Here is an 18,915-nt window from a genome sequence, read left to right as displayed (position 1 = left end):
CAAATCTTGCGTCTACTTATTAATTATCTATCTTAAGACAGGGTCTCACTAAATAGCTTGGCTGGCCTGGAACTCACTTGGTACACCAAGCTGTCTTTGAATCCACAAAGATCTGTTTGTCTCTGCCTTCTGAGTCCCAAGATTAAAGGTGTATACCACCACACTCAGCCTTATGTCTTTTTTAAATTAACTTTTTAGAGTACTTCAGACTTATTGAAAAGTTTCAGATAATGCAGTCTCTCACGTGGCAACTCTTACCAGCTTCTACAACAACTACCACCTCACCTGATACCTTTCATTTATAGCTACTGAGAACTGGGGCTCTTGCTGCCCAACAGGTGTGCGCGTGTGTGTGCACATACACACATACACAGGCATGTACACACGTACACATACAAACACATACACAAGCACACACGCATACACACATGTGCACACACATGCACACATACACAGGCATGTACACATGTACACATACATACACACGCACAAGCACACACGCATACACACATGTGCACAGACACGCACACATACACAGGCATGTACACATGTACACATACATACACATACACAAACACACACACATACACACATGTGCACATATACACGTACACATGCACACACAAGGCATGTACACATGTACACATACATACACAAGCACACACACATGTGCACACATACACATGTACACACGCACACATACACAGGCATGTACACATGTACACCTACATACACAAGCACACACATGCATATGTACACACATACACGCACACCTGTGCATGCAGGCGCTATACATTTATGCTCACCATCAATTCAAGGAAGGGCAAGGACCCAGACCTCTTCGCTGTCCCCAGAGCTTGTGAATCCCTCCTGGGCCATCATGCTGATCCACACGAGAGACTAGCAATTAATGGGCTGAGAGCCCACCCTGAGGGCTTCTCCCTTGGTGTCTCCTGCCTGACTTTGGGGTGTCCTCTCAGCCTGTGTTGGGGAGTCTTCTTTCCTGTGTTCCCCCTCGGGGGAAGGACTCGGCTGATCAGAACTGGTGTGCACAGCAGCCTTTGTCTGACAAGCAGACGGGCAGCCTCCTGGCTAGAGCATGAACGTGTGCTCATCTCCCATATTTGGCCAGCCTGGCAGTTATTTCTGAAATCTGACTCTTAGCACCATGGGGATGACCTATGGTCTACTTCCCAGCATTCACCTGCACTTATCCTGCTCCCTAGACGTTCATCCAAGGAGCGGACGGTGTAGGTAGACACTCTGGGATGATCTAGCCTTATTGATTAAGCATGCTTTAATTAATTTGATTGGCATGGTCTAGAGAGATGGAGCACATTTAAAAGGTAAGAGCAGTGGAGAAATGTTTAATGGTAACCACTTTACTCTTGACGGAGGATGCTTTTAGGACTGGAAAGTCGCTGTCATTGTCTAAAGATTGCTTTAAGATATACGGAGGGCTCTGAGTATTTCCGGGCCAAGGAAGGCTGTTTCTTTACTCGAACAGTGACAGCTCAGAGGGGATGTGAAGAAGCAACTGGGCAGCTGGCTTGTCACGTGAGTGCTGCTTCCGACCTTTCCAGCCTGCATTTTGGAAGTGGTGGTGGGGTAAGGTTAGAAGGACATGGGTTTTTACAGTGATGCCTGTTGACACAGCAGGAATCCCTCACACAGGTCGTCTTAGGACCATTGCTAAGAAAGGGAAACTGGAAAGGGGGATTCAAAGGCACCATTGGAAACAGCAACAAAGGCATCTTGTGGAAGTAGCTACCAGATTGAATAGGTATAAGATGTGTGTGCTTCATGTATTTAGCAAACAATCTGAACGGCCTCTTCCATGCCAGGCGCGACTCTAGGCATCAGATCTAGGTCTTGGGCTGCATCAGTCGTGATGGTCCAGTTGTTCTGGAGCATGATGGAGCATGGCAACATGGCAGAGACCGTAAAGCAGCTGTTCCCACTGCGTGGTAAAACTGAGTTGAGCGTGGCATTACAGGCCTTTAATCCCAGCACCTGGGGCAGAGGTAGATGGATCTCTGTGTGTTCCAGGCCAGTCAGGGCTACAGAGAGACCCTGTCTCTAAAATAAAAAAAGAGCACAGACCTGCCAGGTCCAAATCCAGCACTTCCATGGTGATCTTTGGCAAGTGACTTAACCTCTCTGTTCATCTGTGTGTTTATTTACCAGGATTACATGATTTTAAATATGTGGAATCGTTAAGAGGACATATCTAATAATGCATTTGCTGTTTTCCACCATAGCATGGTGTTCTCAAAGTGGCATTTGTTAATACTGTTGGGGAATGAGCAGACTTCCACTCAGAAGACCTGGACAAGCCCCTTAGGTCCCCATTTCTTTTCTAGAAAACGGAAAACATTTTTTACTCTTTGTTTAGTAAATAGGGATCCCGAAGAGTCACGGGGGTGTCTTTGAAAAGCTTGTATACCACATATGTGGATTGTTTTGTTGCTTTTATTTTATGATGACGACAACAACGAGGACCATGACAGCAATTACTGCTATTTTGATAAAGGGAGAGTTAAACCCACGTCAGCCTGTGCGCCATCACTGAGCTATGCCTCTGTCCTGCGGCTTTTCTTTGAATCCTGACCAGACCGGTTTCTGCTATGAGAGCTGGGCTGTGAAAGCTGCGCTGATGAAATGGGCCCAACCCTTTGATTCCTCCAGAGACTGAGCCCTTGTTCTGCCCACTTTGCCTCTAGCTAGAACAGAGATCTGCAATCGGCCCCCTTTCCTTCTGTCAGTTGTATCTGCCTGAGCTGCTAGATGAATTGATGTATTTCCAGAGTTACTTGATCAAGGACCCTGGGGTAGGGGATTTATCTGCCAACTACTTGCAGAGTATTCAGCATGGATTCCATAGTAATGAGAAGGGAGCCGGCTGCGGGTGTTAAAGGTTGACACTTGCACGGCAGACCAGCAAAAACTACATAGTGATTTTAAAAATTTAAGACCCTGGGGCCGGATAGATGGCTCAGCAGTTAAGAGTACTCTTCTAGAGGGCCCAAGTCTAGTCCCCAGCAACCACATTGCATGACTCACAACTGCCTGTAACTCCAACTCCAGAGGAATCAGATCCCTCCATGGGCACCCATATCCACATGTGCGTGTGCACACACATAATTAAAAGTAATAAAATAAATCTTCATAAATTCAAGACCCCGGTATAAAAATGTCACTCCTTTTGAACTGTGATTCTTGAGTTACTGTAGAAAACCACTCATGAAAGCGTAGAGATATCAAATGGGTGAGGAGCCTTCCTCTGAAGAGTACATGGTGCACTGTCTTGCTACTGCCCTAGTGATGGGTGCTTCCTAGATGCTCAATTGGGAGGCTGAGCCCTACAAGCAGGGTAGGGGACTCTGTCAACTCCCAGCACTGCAGCAGGGACCTCCCCTAAGGTGGGGACCAGGTTGCAGCTTTCTCTGCTTCCTTCTTCATTCCCTTGTTGAGGTGGCCAGGAAAAGAAATGCTCCTGTCCCAGCTCTGGGATCAGAGAGATGCAGGTCCACTTGGGCCCCTGTAGTTGTACTTTCCTTGGGCTGCCGTCTCCCCAGTAATGACACGGAGATAATAATCTACATCCTGCCATGTGTTGTTACCTCTCTTCTATTCTGTACATCTGACTTGCTCCATGCCTCCCTGGCATCTCCCATGTGCCTCTGTCCCCTGAAGCCCCTCCTATTCTCTCCTGCCTAACTATTGCTGTTTAGCTTTTTATTAAGCCACTCACAGCACTACACCTTCACAAAGTGTGCAAAAAAAAAAAATCACATAGTATAGACCCAGGCCCCCTTTCTATGGTCCACGTTATTGAACCTCTGAAAGCCCTGGCTCTAAAGCAAGGATGTAGACAGCATCTTTCTATAAACAGAGATGGTTTGCTGAGAGATTATGAGAAGACACCAGCGCAGTGCTTCTCTTAGTGTTTCATGAACAGGAGCCATTGTTGTTCCTCTTGCCTGTATCTGTTTGCTTTTGAAAAAGGACCTTGCAGGGAGGGGGAGGGAAATGGGAGGCTGGGAGGAGGCAGAAATTTTTTTCAATAAATAAATAAAGGAAAGAAAGAAAGAAAGAAAGAGGACCTTGCTCTATAGTTTCAAGATCACCATCCCCCTGTCTCAGTCTCTCGAGGGCTAGGGTTATAGGCAGGCATTCCTTCCTCATCTTACCATCTGTCAGCTAAAGCAAAGGGAGATTTCACATTGTAGTATTCATGTTCACTCCAGACCATCCAGGCTCTTGGCTAGTGATGTATTCTTTATGGTTTGGCTTTGGACACAATCGAATAAACCCAGATAAGGAAGCAGGGAAAGTCAGGGAAAGGCAATGGCCATGTCACAGGAGATTCGAGAACTCAAAAAGAGCCCCAGGTTCAGAGAGGGTAGAAGGTTCATGTTCTGTCCTTCAAAACTCCAAAATTAACTTTCAAAATCCCATGCCTAGAGGTTGTTACTTGTTTTGTTTTTTAGGGGGAGGGGAGTTGGGGGGAATGCCCATGCACAGGTCTCACAAGACTGTGTGCCATTCCTACAGTGGGATCCATTCTTCGGCGTCCCTCATATTATACTCTCCAACCATGCTTTTGGTGTGTGTCATCCTAATCTGTGAGCAGCTCAGGAGAGACACAGACATTCCCCTGCCCACTTTCATGCCCACTTTCAAGCCCACTTTCTAGGCAGGCTTTTGACAAATGTTTTTTGGGGTGGTTGAATAAATCAGCAACCAGCGAAAACAATTCTTCCCCAAGAATATTTGAGAGGAGATGCTCGTCACATGCTCTGCTACAGCAGGGTCCATGGTTTGAATTGATGAATTTATTGGTCCATGAGAGGACTTCTGTGTCTCCAGTTGTCCCAGAGAAGTCCATGGACAGAGGAAGTCTCTCTGTCTGAGTCATGTGAAGAAACAGTGCCACCGAGATGAGAAAGGTGGTCGACAGTCAGAATCAGGGACTGTAGTATTTTTTTCTTGTCCAGATTCTAGTGCCCATCCTCACCACTCCCTCATGATGGTGAGAACACTTCAAAGAGGCATAGTCAACTCTCAAACCATTCCTCTGACCCTGAAGAATGTCAACTTCCCAGTCATAAAGGCAAAGGCACCAGGACATCTTATTCTGAGGATTTGGATCATTTTCCAGATTGAACAAGCAAGGGCAGAATGAAGGAGGCCATGTGATAACAGCCTTCTAAAGTATCTGCTAGTAACATCAGTTCTATGAGACATTACCACAAACACGTGGGTCATAAACACGGGCTAGTCAGGAAGTTTTGGGTACTCTGAGTCAAAAACTCAACGAATTAATCTGGTCATGGTGGTACATGCCTGTAAACCTAGCACTGGGGAGACAGAGAGAGAAAATCACAAATTTCAGGCCTCTTTGGCTTACATAAGAAGATTGCCTCAAAAAAAAAGTAAAATCCAATAAGTTATTTCATGTGGGATCCCCCCCCCCAGAACCTTTAAGATGTTAACATGCTCTGTGGATTTCTGAAAGAGGGCTATGAAATATAGCTCCTTAGATTCATTTGTCCACAGAAAGCATTGCTTCCTTCCAAGATGACCAAGTAATAGATGTGTGGGAAATGTCCAACTTGTACCAGAAAGGTAAAATATTGTATTCAACACCTTTTCCAATCACTTCTAGTTAAGTGGGCCAGTAAGCATGGGTCCATGGGTCCAGCCACACCAGAGCACCCTCCTTGGCGTTACCCTAGTCTTGTTCTACATGGTCCTCCCTCCCTTGCTTGTAGGATGCCTTCTCCACCATGATTAAGCTCAAGGTGCTCAGAAATCCATCCACCACCAGACCCGAACATCTCTGTTCCTTCAAGGAATCCTGTGGAAGGGCCAGGCCATATCTATGCCTGTTCACACTCTAGTGGGTGGGCGAGGGGCATCGTGCTTTACAATTTTCTAAGAGACCCTAGGGTCAGAGGGCATAGGTGAAACACTTAACAGAGGCAGATCATTCCCCAAAGGGTATGCTGTTTAGTGGGGAGATGGGGGTGCAAGGCCATTCCTGGGAAGACAAAACACAATGACTGCCTTTGGAAGTATGGCTTGGAGTTTACAGGAGCCTTGCCCTTTCCTGACTTCTGAACTATGTCTCAGCAAGTATCACTTAAATCGAGTGTTGGGAAAAACATTTCATTGTTCTGTTCTGTGACTTCAATTCTTAACCTGATACTTGTATAATTTGTTTTTAAAAACTAACAGTGACTGGGAACAGAGATATGGCAATAGAGGTAGAACATTTGCCTAGCATATACATGGTCCCAGGCTCAACCCCTAGTACTGGGACAGAGAGAGAGAGAGAGAGAGAGAGAGAGAGAGAGAGAGAGAGATTACAGTAGTGGCAAACATCTTTAGTCCCAGTACTGGGGAGGCAGAGGCTCAGGCAGATCTCTTAGTCTGAGGCCAACCCAGTTTACAGAGCAAGTTCCAGGATAGCCAGGTCTACACAGAGAAACTCTGCCAAAAATAAAAAAAGAAGGAAGAAAGAAAAATAAAGAAAGTACACCTTCTTTCTCCAGGAACCCTCCAGAATTTGATAGCTATCACCAGTCTTGGCTTGCTTTCATTTCTTCCTTCCTTCCTTTCATGTCTACATGTATGTACATACATCACATGCATGCCTAGTGCCCATAAGGCCAAAAGAGGATATTGGAGTTACAAATGGTTGTGAGCTGCCCTGTGGATGCTGGGAATCAAACCTGGATAACTGGAAGAGCAGGCAATGCTCTTAACCACTGAGCCATCTCTCCAGCCCCCACTCTTGGGGGATACTGAAGCAGTTATCCTGCTAGACTGGAACTGTGCGTCTGAAGACAGCTACACCACCTCATCTTAGCTTTCCACGTGTCCTCTATATCCTCTCAGCCTTGCTTACTTGTCTGTCTGATGGCAGCGCGTCTGTGGACCACAGGCTATACCATGCATGTCTTGGGTCAGTGGCTCATTGAAAAATATTGCTGTTTTTGCAGATTCCTAACTTCATTCCTAATATCTTTTCCTTCTGGTTCAGAGTACTTCACCAGTTCAGAGTTCAAGATCATTGCAACCACCTGGGAAGAGTCAGTCTCTACAGAAGAAGCAAGGGGACTCACCTGGACCTGGGGCTCGCAGGTAGGGAGCTGGCTCTGGAGCATGGGGAGATGCAGCCTGCAGCATGATCCACTCACTGCTTGTCCCAGCCCCTGCTTTACTGCATCTGTGCTGGGAAATTCAGACACGTGAGAAGTCTCAGGGGTGCACTTTCAGACCAATGATTCATGGAACACTCTGAGCTTGACTTAAGCCTGCAGGGATTGGAAAATTCATAGTTTTTCTGCTCAAAGATGAAGTTAGTAACCAGACATTTTTATTCCAGCAATGTTTCAAGTAGTTTAGCTTCATGATCAGAGCTAAAAATGAGAAAGAGTGAGGCTTCCAAGGGGCTTAATATGTGGTTATGTGCAGTCTGTAATCCAGGGTGGAGGCCGTAGAGGGAGGTGTGGCACTCGGCCACAGATACAAGATCCAGAAGGCCTTTCCTCAGGCCACCCAGGGAGGCTGGTGGATAGATTCCAGAAGCCAACACGGCCACATTGTGGCCATGGCATGTGACCAGTTCAAGTGTAGCCCGTTGGTCACTGGCCCCTCATTGTGACCACGGCCAAGCCTGGTTTTCATACCTCCCTAAGAAATCTTTTTCTACCCAGTGTTCTAGATGTATTCACAAGCTGAAAGCCAGTGGATGTGAATATTTGGTCCCCAGCAGGGACACAGGCCCAGCACAGTGGAGTCCATTAGGGACAACTTGTGGGTTCAAGTCATGAACAGGCCTTGGATCTGGTTGCTGTAACTCTCTCGGACAGCTCCCAGAGCCTGTAATTTCAGGCTTTGATGGAAAAAAACAGGAGTTCCTAGGACCAAGACTTTGAAACCAAGCGATCAGTCCCTGTCACAGACAGTGAAACTAGGTCACGGCATGTTTCGTCATAGGCATTTTTAAGCCTCCATGTAAAAAGTGACAATGTTTTACTTCAGATATGTGAAAGTGGCCCCTGGTGGCAGGAACTGCCATGCTGAGAAAGTGAATGTTTCTGGGCAGCTTGGGCAGTGGTGCCCAGAGGAAATTCTTGCTTCTTCTTGGCATGAATATTCGCTTCTTTAGGGGAATGGTCAGATGGGGCATAGTATTTTATTGGGTCACAGGGGTGATTTTTTTTTTTTTTTTTTGGATACATGAGTCTCACTATGTAGCCTTGACTGGCCTAGAACTCTATATTAGACCAGACTGCCCTTAAACTCAGAATCCACCCACCTCTGCTTCTGGGGAACTGGGATTAAAGGCATACACCTCTAGGCTGGGCACAGGAGTGATACTTTGCACTGCACCTCTGACCTTTGTTGTCTCAGCATGGGGGCCTCCTTTGTCCTCCCCCCCATATCTCTATCAGCTGTTCCATGTTCATAAACTTTTTATCCAAGTAACAAGGCAAAGCTTTTAGTAGTTGGAGCTATCCAGACTTCTAGGTTGATTCCAATGACACGAGACTAATAGAGTTATTTTTTTGTGGGATTCCATACCCGGGAACCCACTGCTGGCTGAGACTCAAGGCCCAGGTCTTCCTGTCTCATCCTCAGGGAGTCCTGGGGTCTCTAAGGAGACTAGGGGACATGTTTCCAATTTGCATCACAAATGGATTTCTGAGTAACTGTACCTCAAGGTTCTTCTGTTGCTTGCTCCTCGGTGCTAGTCAATTATTATTTTTCCCTTGAAGAACAGTCTCTCGTGGGCATGTGACCTGGGTATGAAAAGATGGTGGGTGTCTAGGAACAGGCAACATCCTCGTCACAAGTAAAAACAGGGCAGACCTCGTTAAATGAATGCTTGTCCCCATGCAGAGCTGAGACTCATCCCAAAGCCACCCTGCCCCTGTATCCTTCATACACTCAGGATGTTTATAGGAGACAAGAAGGGGTTAGGCTCTGTGTGGGTCACAGCAGCCTTGGCATCACTCAGAAGGATGGCAGTGTGATACTCACTTGCACACGGGTGCCAGACACCATGCCAAATCAGCTATGGCTACAAAATGAAATTTTGTTCTCTTTGTACCAATTCAGCTTTGATTCTGAATCCTTAATTCTGCCAGGCTGGCAGGAATTCCCACAACTGCTGTCCTTGGGACACTCCTTTTCTATTTATTTATTTATTTATTTATCTGTTAAGATACAGCCCCTCTCTACATAGTTCTGGTTGTCCAAGCCGGGTTGGCCTTGAACATATAGGGATTCCACTGCTTCTGCCTCTCAAGTGCTGGGATTAAGGGTATGCACCACCACACCCAGACTGATATCCCTTTTCTAAAGTCTGGTGTATTGAGGTTGTCACATGACCTCTACTCCCCCATACCACCACTAAGATACCTATTGGTCCAGCCACATTATCCACCGACCCCATGACTATACTGTCTCCCTGTGACCTTTGCCACATGACCATTCTCTTGGGGCTGCTTCCTCAATGTTCATCCACCTTTGCAGTAAGCTTTCTTGTAAGACTGACTATCTTTGGATTGCCAGCCCCCAAATAATGACACAGAGACTTATTATTAATTATTAAAGCTTGACCTTTAGGTTAGACTTGTTTCCAACTAGCTCTTATAACTTAATTAACCCGCATTTTTTTAACGTTGTTTTCTTAAATATTTATTTATTTATTATGTAAACAATATTCTGCCTGTGTGTGTGCCTGCAGGCCAGAAGAGGGCACCAGACCCCGTTACAGATGGTTGTGAGCCACCACGTGGTTGCCGGGAATTGAACTCAGGACCTTTGGAAGAGCAGGCAATGCTCTTAACCTCTGAGCCATCTCTCCAGCCCATTAACCCGTATTTTTAATCTACACTCTGCCACATGGCTCAGCTACCTCTCCTCAGGATGCTGTGTCCAATTTGCTCTGGTGAAATCCGTATGCCTAGATTTCTCCTCCTCTTCTCTTTCTCTCCCTGGAAATCCTGCCTATCTTCTCCCGCCTTGCTATTGGCCATTCAGCTCTCTATTATACCAGTTACAGCAATACATCTTCACACAGTGTACAAATATCCCACAAAACACCTCTGAGCCTCAGAACATGGTCAGGAAGCCAGGGGAGGGATTTTCACCATTACCCCCCCCCCCCCCCCCCCCCCCCCCCCCGCCGATGCCTACCAACCTACCCCACCCCACCCCGCCTCCATCCCCACCCCTATCCAGGACTTTGCACTCTCATCTTTAAATCCATTTGCCTTCGTTGATGGCCCTAACTGAACAACCGGTACTCACCCTGAAAGTCTACAGGGTTTTACAGAAGCTAGGCACAGCCATGAATGTCGGACTGTGTTTTCTCCTTGCCAAAGCTGCAGAGATGAGAAATGCAGGAAGATCTGCAGCGGCTGGGGTGTGGGAGGAAAACAGTTGCCCTTTTTATCCTTTGGCCTCTGCATCTATGAACACAGTGCCCTGCGGACAGGGGAAATGCACTCTTAATGAACACACACAGATTTAAAATTGTCCCCTAAACAATATAGTGGGATATCTACTTTTATTGTTAGATATAAGTAATCTAGCAAGTCATAGTGGAGTGGAACTCACTCTGAATCCAGCACTTGGAGCCGAGGCAGAAAGAGCACCATGAGTTAGAGGCCAGTGTAGGCTACAACAAAGCATACAGCCAGACATTGTTCAAAAACAACAGACAGATTTTTAAAAGAATCAAGATGATTTAAAGTATTTGGGATAATATACCGTGGATTTGGGTAGAGGAAACCTGAACACCCTTTGATTTGGGGGGGGGTAGAGCCAGCAAATATTCTCCATATTCCCTATATCCTCAGGAAATATGGAGAATGTAGAAAAAAAAGACACAAATTAATATCACCAAAGATTCTCTCAGCTCAGACTTTATCGCCACACCACAGACAAGGACATAGACTTGAAGCACTGCCTGATCTTCGTTAACAGTAGAAAGTACACTGATTTGCCTCAAGAACGGCCCCTCTCAGCCCTGGCAGTGGCACCTCCGGGCGGGCGCATGAACTGGCATTTTGGAGCCCATTCCCTGCTGTGGGATACCTTGCTCAGCCTAGATACTGGGGGAGGGGCTTGGCCCTGCCTCAAGCTGGTATCCCAGACCTTGACAACTCCCCAAGGAAGACCTTACCCCCTCTGAGGAGTGGATGGGGGGGGTATGAAAAACGGGAGTGGGGGTGGGAAAAGGGGAGGGAGGGGGAACTGAGGTTGGTATGTAAAATGAAAAGTAAATTTTTTTAACAAAATAATATGAAAACAAAGACCCACCCCCCTCTTGGAATTATAGTAGATCCAGGGACTTACATGGCCTCCCCGGGTAGGTTCCTCACCTAGAGAGGAGCTTGTCCAACTGCCTTCTTCCTGATTGCCACACGGTGTCACTGTTATAACTTGACCTTACATAGTCCAAACTCATTAAGTGTCCATCCCTGCCTGGATTTGGGTTCTTGAGGGAAGTCAGTCCTGGGCCCCCCAGAGTAAAGCTATCTTAATCCAGGTAACACCCCTGCCTGCCCCCTGTCTACCCAATACAGCCGGCCCAGATGTCTGCATCTGGACTGGTACCAACAGCAAAGAGTGGTAGCCCTACAAAGTGCAGCTGACCTTGTCACATAACCGTCATAGAAGAGCAGAGCTATGGGGCCTCAGTGGAGGAAGCAGGGCAGGAGTCCCGGAGCATCTTTGGAGAAACTGCCACTCAGATGAAGCCAGGATCTTTGACTATGCCACAGAAAATACAATATGATTTCAAAGTCAGAGTTTAGTGATAAAAGATTTTAAAATAAATTCAAGGGGCTGGAGAGGTGACTCGGCAGTTAGATGTGCTTACTGCTCTCGCAGAAGACCAGAGTTCAGGTCCCAGCATCCAGATCAGGTGTCTCACAACTGCCTGTATCTCTAGCTCCAAGGTATCCAGCATGCCAGTCTGTCTTTTGAAGACACACATACATACATGCATGACATTTTACATACATACATACATGCATGCATGCATACGTACATATATAAATAAGTAAAAATAAATCCTTGTTTTTTAAATTTATTTATTTATTAAAGATTCCTGCCTCCTCCCCGCCACCGCCTCCCATTTCCCTCCCCCTCCCCAGATCAAGTCCCCCTCCCTCATCAGCTCGAAGAGCAATCAGGGTTCCCTGACCTGTAGGAAGTCCAAGGACCTCCATCCAGGTCTAGTAAGGTGAGCATCCAAACTGCCTAGGCGCCCACAAAGCCAGTACGTGCAGTAGGATCAAAAACCCGTTGCCATTGTTCTTGAGTTCTCAGTAGTCCTCATTGTCCACTATGTTCAGCAAGTCCGGTTTTATCCCATGCTTTTTCAGACCCAGGCCAGCTGGCCTTGGTGGGTTTCCGATAGAACATCCCCATTGTCTCAGTGTGTGGGTGCACCCCTCGCGGTCCTGAGTTCCTTGCTCGTGCTCTCTCTCCTTCTACCTTGAGATTTCAGTCTGGTGCTCCAATGTGGGTCTCTGTCTCTGTCTCCTTTCATCGCCTGATGAAGGTTAATATTCAGGAGGATGCCTATATGTTTGTCTTTGGGTTCACCTTCTTATTTAGCTTCTCTAGGATCGCGAATTATAGGCTCAATGTCCTTTATTTATGGCTAGAAACCAAATATGAGTGAGTACATCCCATGTTCCTTTTTTTGGGTCTGGCTTACCTCACTCAGGATAGTGTTTTCTATTTCCATCCATTTGTATGCAAAATTCAAGAAGTCCTTGTTTTTTACTGCTGAGTAGTACTCTAATATGTATATATTCCATACTTTCTTCATCCATTCTTCCATTAAAGGGCATCTAGGTTGTTTCCAGGTTCTGGCTATTGCAAACATTGCTGCTATGAACATAGTTGAGCATATACTTTTGTTGTATGATAGGGCCTCTCTTGGGTATATTCCCAAGAGTGGTATTGCTGGGTCCAGGGGTAGGTTGATCCCGAATTTCCCGAGAAACCGCCACAATGCTTTCCAGAGTGGTTGCACAAGTTTGCATTCCCACCAGCAATGGATGAGTGTACCCCTTTCTCCACAACCTCTCCAGCAAAGGCTATCATTGGTGTTTTTTATTTTAGCCATTCTGACAGGTGTAAAATGGTATCTTAAAGTTGTCTTGATTTGCATTTCCCTGATTGCTAAGGAAGTTGAGCATGACCTAAGGTGTCTTTTGGCCATTTGAACTTCTTCTGTTGAGAATTCTCTGTTCAGCTCAGTGCCCGATTTTATAATTGGGTTGATTAGCTTTTTACGGTCTAGTTTCTTGAGTTCTTTATATATTTTGGAGATCAGACCTTTGTCAGTTGCGGGGTTGGTGAAGATCTTCTCCCAGTAAGTGTGTTGCCTTTTTGTCTTAGTGACAGTGTCCTTTGCTTTACAGAAGCTTCTCAGTCTCAGGAGGTCCCATTTATTCAATGAGGCCCTTAATGTCTGTGCTTCTGGGGTTATACGTAGGAAGTGGTCTCCTATGCCCATGTGTTGTAGAGTACTTCCCACTTTCTCTTCTATCAGGTTCAGAGTGTTTAGACTGATATTGAGGTCTTTAATCCATTTGAACTTGAGTTTTGTGCATGGTGATAGATATGGATCTATTTTCATTCTTCTACAGATTGACATCCAGTTTTGCCAGCATAGTTTGTAGAAGATGCTCTCTTTTTTCCCATTGTATACTTTTTGCTCCTTTATAGAAAATCAGGTGTTCATAGGTTTGTGGGTTAAAGTCAGGGTCTTCTATTCGATTCCATTGGTCGACTTCTCTGTTTTTATGCCAATACCAAGCTGTTTTCAATACTGTGGTTCTGTAACAAAGTTTGAAGTCAGGGATTGTAATGCCTCCAGACAATCCTTTATTGTATAAGATTGTTTTGGCTATCCTGGGTTTTTTGTTTTTCCATATAAAGTTGATTATTGTCTTCTCCAGATCTGTGAAGAATTTTGATGGGATTTTGATGGGGATTGCATTGAATCTATAGATTGCTTTTGGTAGAATTGCCATTTTTACTATGTTGATCCTCCCAATCCAAGAGCAAGGGAGATCCTTCCATTTTCTGGTGTCCTCTTCAATTTCTTTCTTCAAAGACTTAAAGTTCTTGTCAAATAGATCTTTCACTTCCTTGGTCAGAGTTACCCCAAGATATTTTATGCTATTTGTGGCTATTGTGAAAGGTGATGCTTCTCTGATTTCCCTCTCTGCTTCCATATCCTTAGTGTATAGGAAGGCAACTGATTTTTTTGGAGTTGATCTTGTATCCTGCCACATTACTAAAGGTGTTTATCAGCTGTAGGAGTTCTTTGGTAGAGTTTTTGGGGTCGCTTATGTATACTATCATATCATCTGCAAATAACGAAAGCTTAACTTCTTCCTTTCCAATACGAATCCCCTTATGTTGTCTTATTGCTATTGCTAGAACTTCAAGCATTATATTGAAGAGGTATGGAGAGAGTGGACATCCTTGTCGTGTTCCTGATTTTAGTGGGATGGCTTTGAGATTTTCTCCATTTAATTTAATGTTAGCTGTTGGCTTGCTGTAAATAGCTTTTATTATATTTAGGTATGACCCTTGTATCCCTAATCTCTCCAAGACCTTTATCATAAAGGGGTGTTGAATTTTGTCGAATGTTTTCCCAGCATCTAATGAAATGATCATATGGTTTTTTTTCTTTCAGTTTATTTATATGGTGGATTACATTGATAGATTTGCATATGTTGAACCAGCCCTGCATCTCTGGGATGAAGGCTACTTGATCATAATGGATAATTTTTCTAAATGTGTTCTTGGATTCGGTTTGCCAGTATTTTATTGAGAATTTTTGCGTCGATATTCATGAGTGAGATAGGCCTGTAATTCTCTTTCTTGGTTGGGTCTTTGTGTGGTTTTGGTATCAGGGTAACTGTAGCTTCATAAAAGGAATTTGGCAATGACTCTTCTGTCATACAGAAACACATTAAGGAGTATAGGTATTAGCTCTTCTTGGAAGTTCTGGTAGAATTCTGCATTGAAACCATCTGGTCCTGGGCTTTTTTTGGAAGGGAGATTTTTTGATAACAGTTTCTAATTCTTTGCGACTAACAGGTCTATTTAGATCGTTCGCCTGGTCTTGGTTTAGCTTTGGTATATGGTACTTATCTAAAAAAAATGTCCAATTCTTTTGCATTTCCAGTTTTGTGGCATACAGGCTTTTGTAGTAAGATCTAATGATTCTCTGAATTTCCTCTGTGTCTGTGGTTATGTCCCCCTTTTCATTTCTGATCTTATTTATTTGCGTGTTCTCTCTCTGTCGTTTAATTAGTTTGGATAGGGGTTTGTCGATCTTGTTGATTTTCTCCAAGAACCAACTTTTTGTTTCATTGATTCTTTGGACTGTTTTCTGTGTTTCTATTTTGTTGATTTCCACCCTCAGTTTGATTATTTCCAGTCTTCTACTCCTCCTGGGTGCGTCTGCTTCTTTTTTTTTTTCTAAAGCTTTCAGGTGTGCTATTAAGTCGCCAATGTATGCATTCTCCATTTTCTTTCAGTGGGCACTTAGTGCTATGAACTTTCCTCTTAGCACTGCTTTCATCGTGTCCCATAGGTTTGAGTATGTTGTCTCTTTATTTTCATTAAATTCAAGGAAGACTTTAATTTCTTTCTTAATTTCTTCCTTGACCCAGGTGTGGTTCAGTAGTTGACTTTTCAGTTTCCATGAGTTTGTCGGCTTTCTGGGGGTAGCATTGTTGTTGCCTTCTAACTTTAGTCTGTGGTGATCTGATAAGACACAGGTGGACACTGATATTTTTTTGTATCTGTGGAGGTTTCCTTTGTTTCCGAGTATGTGGTCAATTTTCGAGAAGGTTCCATGAGCTGCAGAGAAGAAGGTATATTCTTTCCTATTTGGGTGGAGTGTTCTATAGATGTCTGTTAAGTCCATTTGCTTCATTACCTCCAACAATTCTCTTAATTCTCTGTTAGATTTCTGTCTGATTGACCTGTCCATTGGTGAGAGAGGTGTGTTGAAGTCTCCTACTACTAGTATGTGAGGTTTGATGTCTGCCTTGAGTTTTAGTAATATTTCTTTTACATAAGTGGGTGCTTTTATATTAGGGGTGTAGATATTCAGGATTGAGACTTCATCTTGATGAATTGTTCCTGTTATGAGTATAATGTGTTTATCTCGATCTCTTCTGATTGATTTTAATTTGAAGTCAGTTTTGTTAGAAATTAGTATGGACACACCTGCTTTTTTCTTAGGACCATTTGCTTGAAAAACCTTTCCCCAACCCTTTACTCTGAGTAGATGCCTGTCTTTGTGGTTGAAATGTGTTTCTTGCAAACTGCAGAATGTTGGATCCTGTTTTCGTATCCAATCTCTTAGCCTGTGACTTTTTATAGGTGAATTGAGACCATTAATATTAAGTGATATTAATGACCAGTGGTTGTTTATTCCAGTTATTCTTATTGTTTTTGATAGTAGAGTTTGTGTGTCTCCCTTCTTTGAGTTATGCTGGTGAAGGGTTGCTAGATGCCTGAGTTATTGTAGGCAGTGTTAGCTATGTTGGATTCCTTGGGTTGTGATTTTCCTTCTATTACTTTCTGTAGTGCTGGATTTGTGGCTACGTATTGTTTAAATTTGTTCTTATCCTGGAATGTCTTGTTTTCTCCATTGATAGTGAAGGATAGCTTGGCTGGGTATAGTAGTTTGGGTTTGCATCCATGGTCTCTTAGTTTCTGAAGTACCTCTATCCAGGATCTTCTGGCTTTCATGGTTTCCATAGAGAAGTCAGGTGTATGTCTGATTGGTTTACCTTTATAAGTTACTTGCCCTTTTTCCTTTGCAGCTCTTAATATTCTTTCTTTAATCTGTTTATTTTGTGTTTTGGTTATTATATGGCGAGGGGATTTTTTTTTGATCCAGTCTGTTTGGTGTTCTGTATGCTTCTTGAATATTCAAAGGAATATCTTTCTTTATGTTGGGAAAGTTTTCTTCCATAATTTTGTTAAAAATATTTTCTGGGCCTTTGAGCTGTGACTCTTCTCCTTCTTCTATCCCTATTATGCTTAGGTTTGGTTTTTTATTGTGTCCCATATTTCCTGAATGTTTTGTGATGAGAATTTGTTGGCTTTGCTGTTTTCTTTGATCAGTGCATTTATTTTTTTCTATGGTGTCTTCAGAATCTGAGATTCTTTCTTCTATCTCTTGTATTCTATTGATTATGCTTGTTTCTGTAGTCTCTGCTCGTTGACCTAGATTTTCCATATCCAGCTGGTCCTCAGTTTGTGTTTTCTTCCTTGTTCCCATTTCAGTTTTCAATTCTTGAACTGTTTCCATTACCTGTTTGATGGTTTTTTCTTGGTTTCCCAGGGTATCATTTACGCATTTACTCATTTCTTCAAACTTTTTGTTATACTTCTCATCCATTTCTATAAGGGCATTTTTTTACATGTTGTTTAAGGGACTCTATTGCTTTCATAAAGTAATTTTTTCCCACTTCTTCTGTGTTAGGGTGTTCAAGTCCTTGTGTTGTAAGATCACTGGGTTCTGGTGTTTTCATGTTGTTTTTCAGATTGTTGGGTAAATTCTTGCCTTGGCGCCTGCCCATCTCCTCCTATCGATGCTATATAATGGGTCTTTTAAAACAGGAACAGGTTTTCCTGCTGGCCAGGGGCCCCACTTACAAAATGCCTTCTTTCCGTTTCCTGGGTCCCGCAGCTGGCCAAGATCTCTTTCACCACTCAGAAGGGTCTTCAGGACCAGGACCAGGCTCCCTGTTCACCAGGGACCTCGCTAGGAGGAGCAGCCCCAGCAGAGGGGGCCAGCCCTTGCAGGCTAACTGGGGGGGGGGAGGTCAAGGGAATCGGGGAATGCCCCTGTTCCGTTTCCTGTGTCCCGCCAGGGGCCAAGAACACTCTCCCTACTTAGGGTGGTCTTCAGGGACAGGACCAGGCTCCCCGTTCGCCCGTGGACCTCGCCAATAAAAGGTCTACCACTCTGCAGGCCAGGCCCCCAAAAACCTACTTGATTTAGTTGTAGTGTGGCGATCTGCTCTCAGCGTGGGCTTCACTGTTTCATGCTTGGACTATCCCGTATCTGCGCACCGGTGACTGCTGCGTCTGCGCGCCCGTGTCCCAAAATAAATCATTTTAAAGATTAAATAAACTAGATTGAATCATGTGTGTTATAGATCAGAAAGATGCTCATGAGAGAAACAACACACACTCAAGACACAAAGACAGGAACCTCAGGAAGGACATGTGTATATGTGACTTTCTTAACACTAGTCATATAACTAGTTATATGGCGCGATATTGGTGGCTCCTGAAGTCATTGTTCAGTGTTTCTTTTACAATTGCACTTATTTATAGAGGTGTAGATGTGCCATGGCGCACTTAGGAAGGCCTGAGAACAATTTGTGGTAGCTGGTTCTCTCTGACCATGTGGTGAAGTAATAGGGGCAGCAGGGCTGCGTTCTCAGCACCCCCGGCCGCCTGCCCAGCTAGCTTATGCCCAAAATAATTACACAGACACTGTATTCTTTTAATCACTGCTTGGCCCTTTAGCCCTAGCCCTTACAGGCTAATTCTCACATCCCGATCAACCCATCTCTAATCATCTGTGTATGGCACCCCAAGGTGCGCTTACCTGGGAGATTCTAGCCTAGTCCATCCTGGGTCGGAGCTTCATCCCGGGAGCAGGGCATGGCGTCTCTCTCAGGCGTCTGCTCCAGAGAGGAAAGCTGTCGAGACTCTGACCTCACTTCCTCTTCCTCCCAGTGTTCTGTTCTGTTTACTCCTCCCACCTATCCTCTAACCAATAAAATGGGCCAAGGCAGTTCCTTTATTAGCCAATGACCT

The 18,915-nt window shown here is 44.5% G+C and overlaps 1 protein-coding gene across 12 annotated transcripts in view; it reads left to right on the top strand.

The window, feature by feature from the left end:
• The window catches only part of Tacc2 (transforming acidic coiled-coil containing protein 2), a 200,367-nt gene that overhangs the window by 20,797 nt on the left and 160,655 nt on the right, over positions 1-18,915 (top strand). For all 12 annotated transcript variants that reach the window (XM_041665996.1, XM_041665994.1, XM_041665991.1 and 9 more), the window contains one exon: positions 7,052-7,152. In XM_041665996.1, the coding sequence (XP_041521930.1) occupies positions 7,052-7,152 (101 nt within the window). The remainder of the gene's footprint in view (positions 1-7,051; positions 7,153-18,915) is intronic.

The sequence above is a fragment of the Microtus oregoni genome, unplaced genomic scaffold (assembly GCF_018167655.1).
Source record: "Microtus oregoni isolate MIOR12 unplaced genomic scaffold, Mior012 000016F_ref0000370, whole genome shotgun sequence".
Lineage (NCBI taxonomy): Eukaryota > Metazoa > Chordata > Mammalia > Rodentia > Cricetidae > Microtus > Microtus oregoni.
This window is presented reverse-complemented; position numbering and strand designations above follow the sequence as displayed.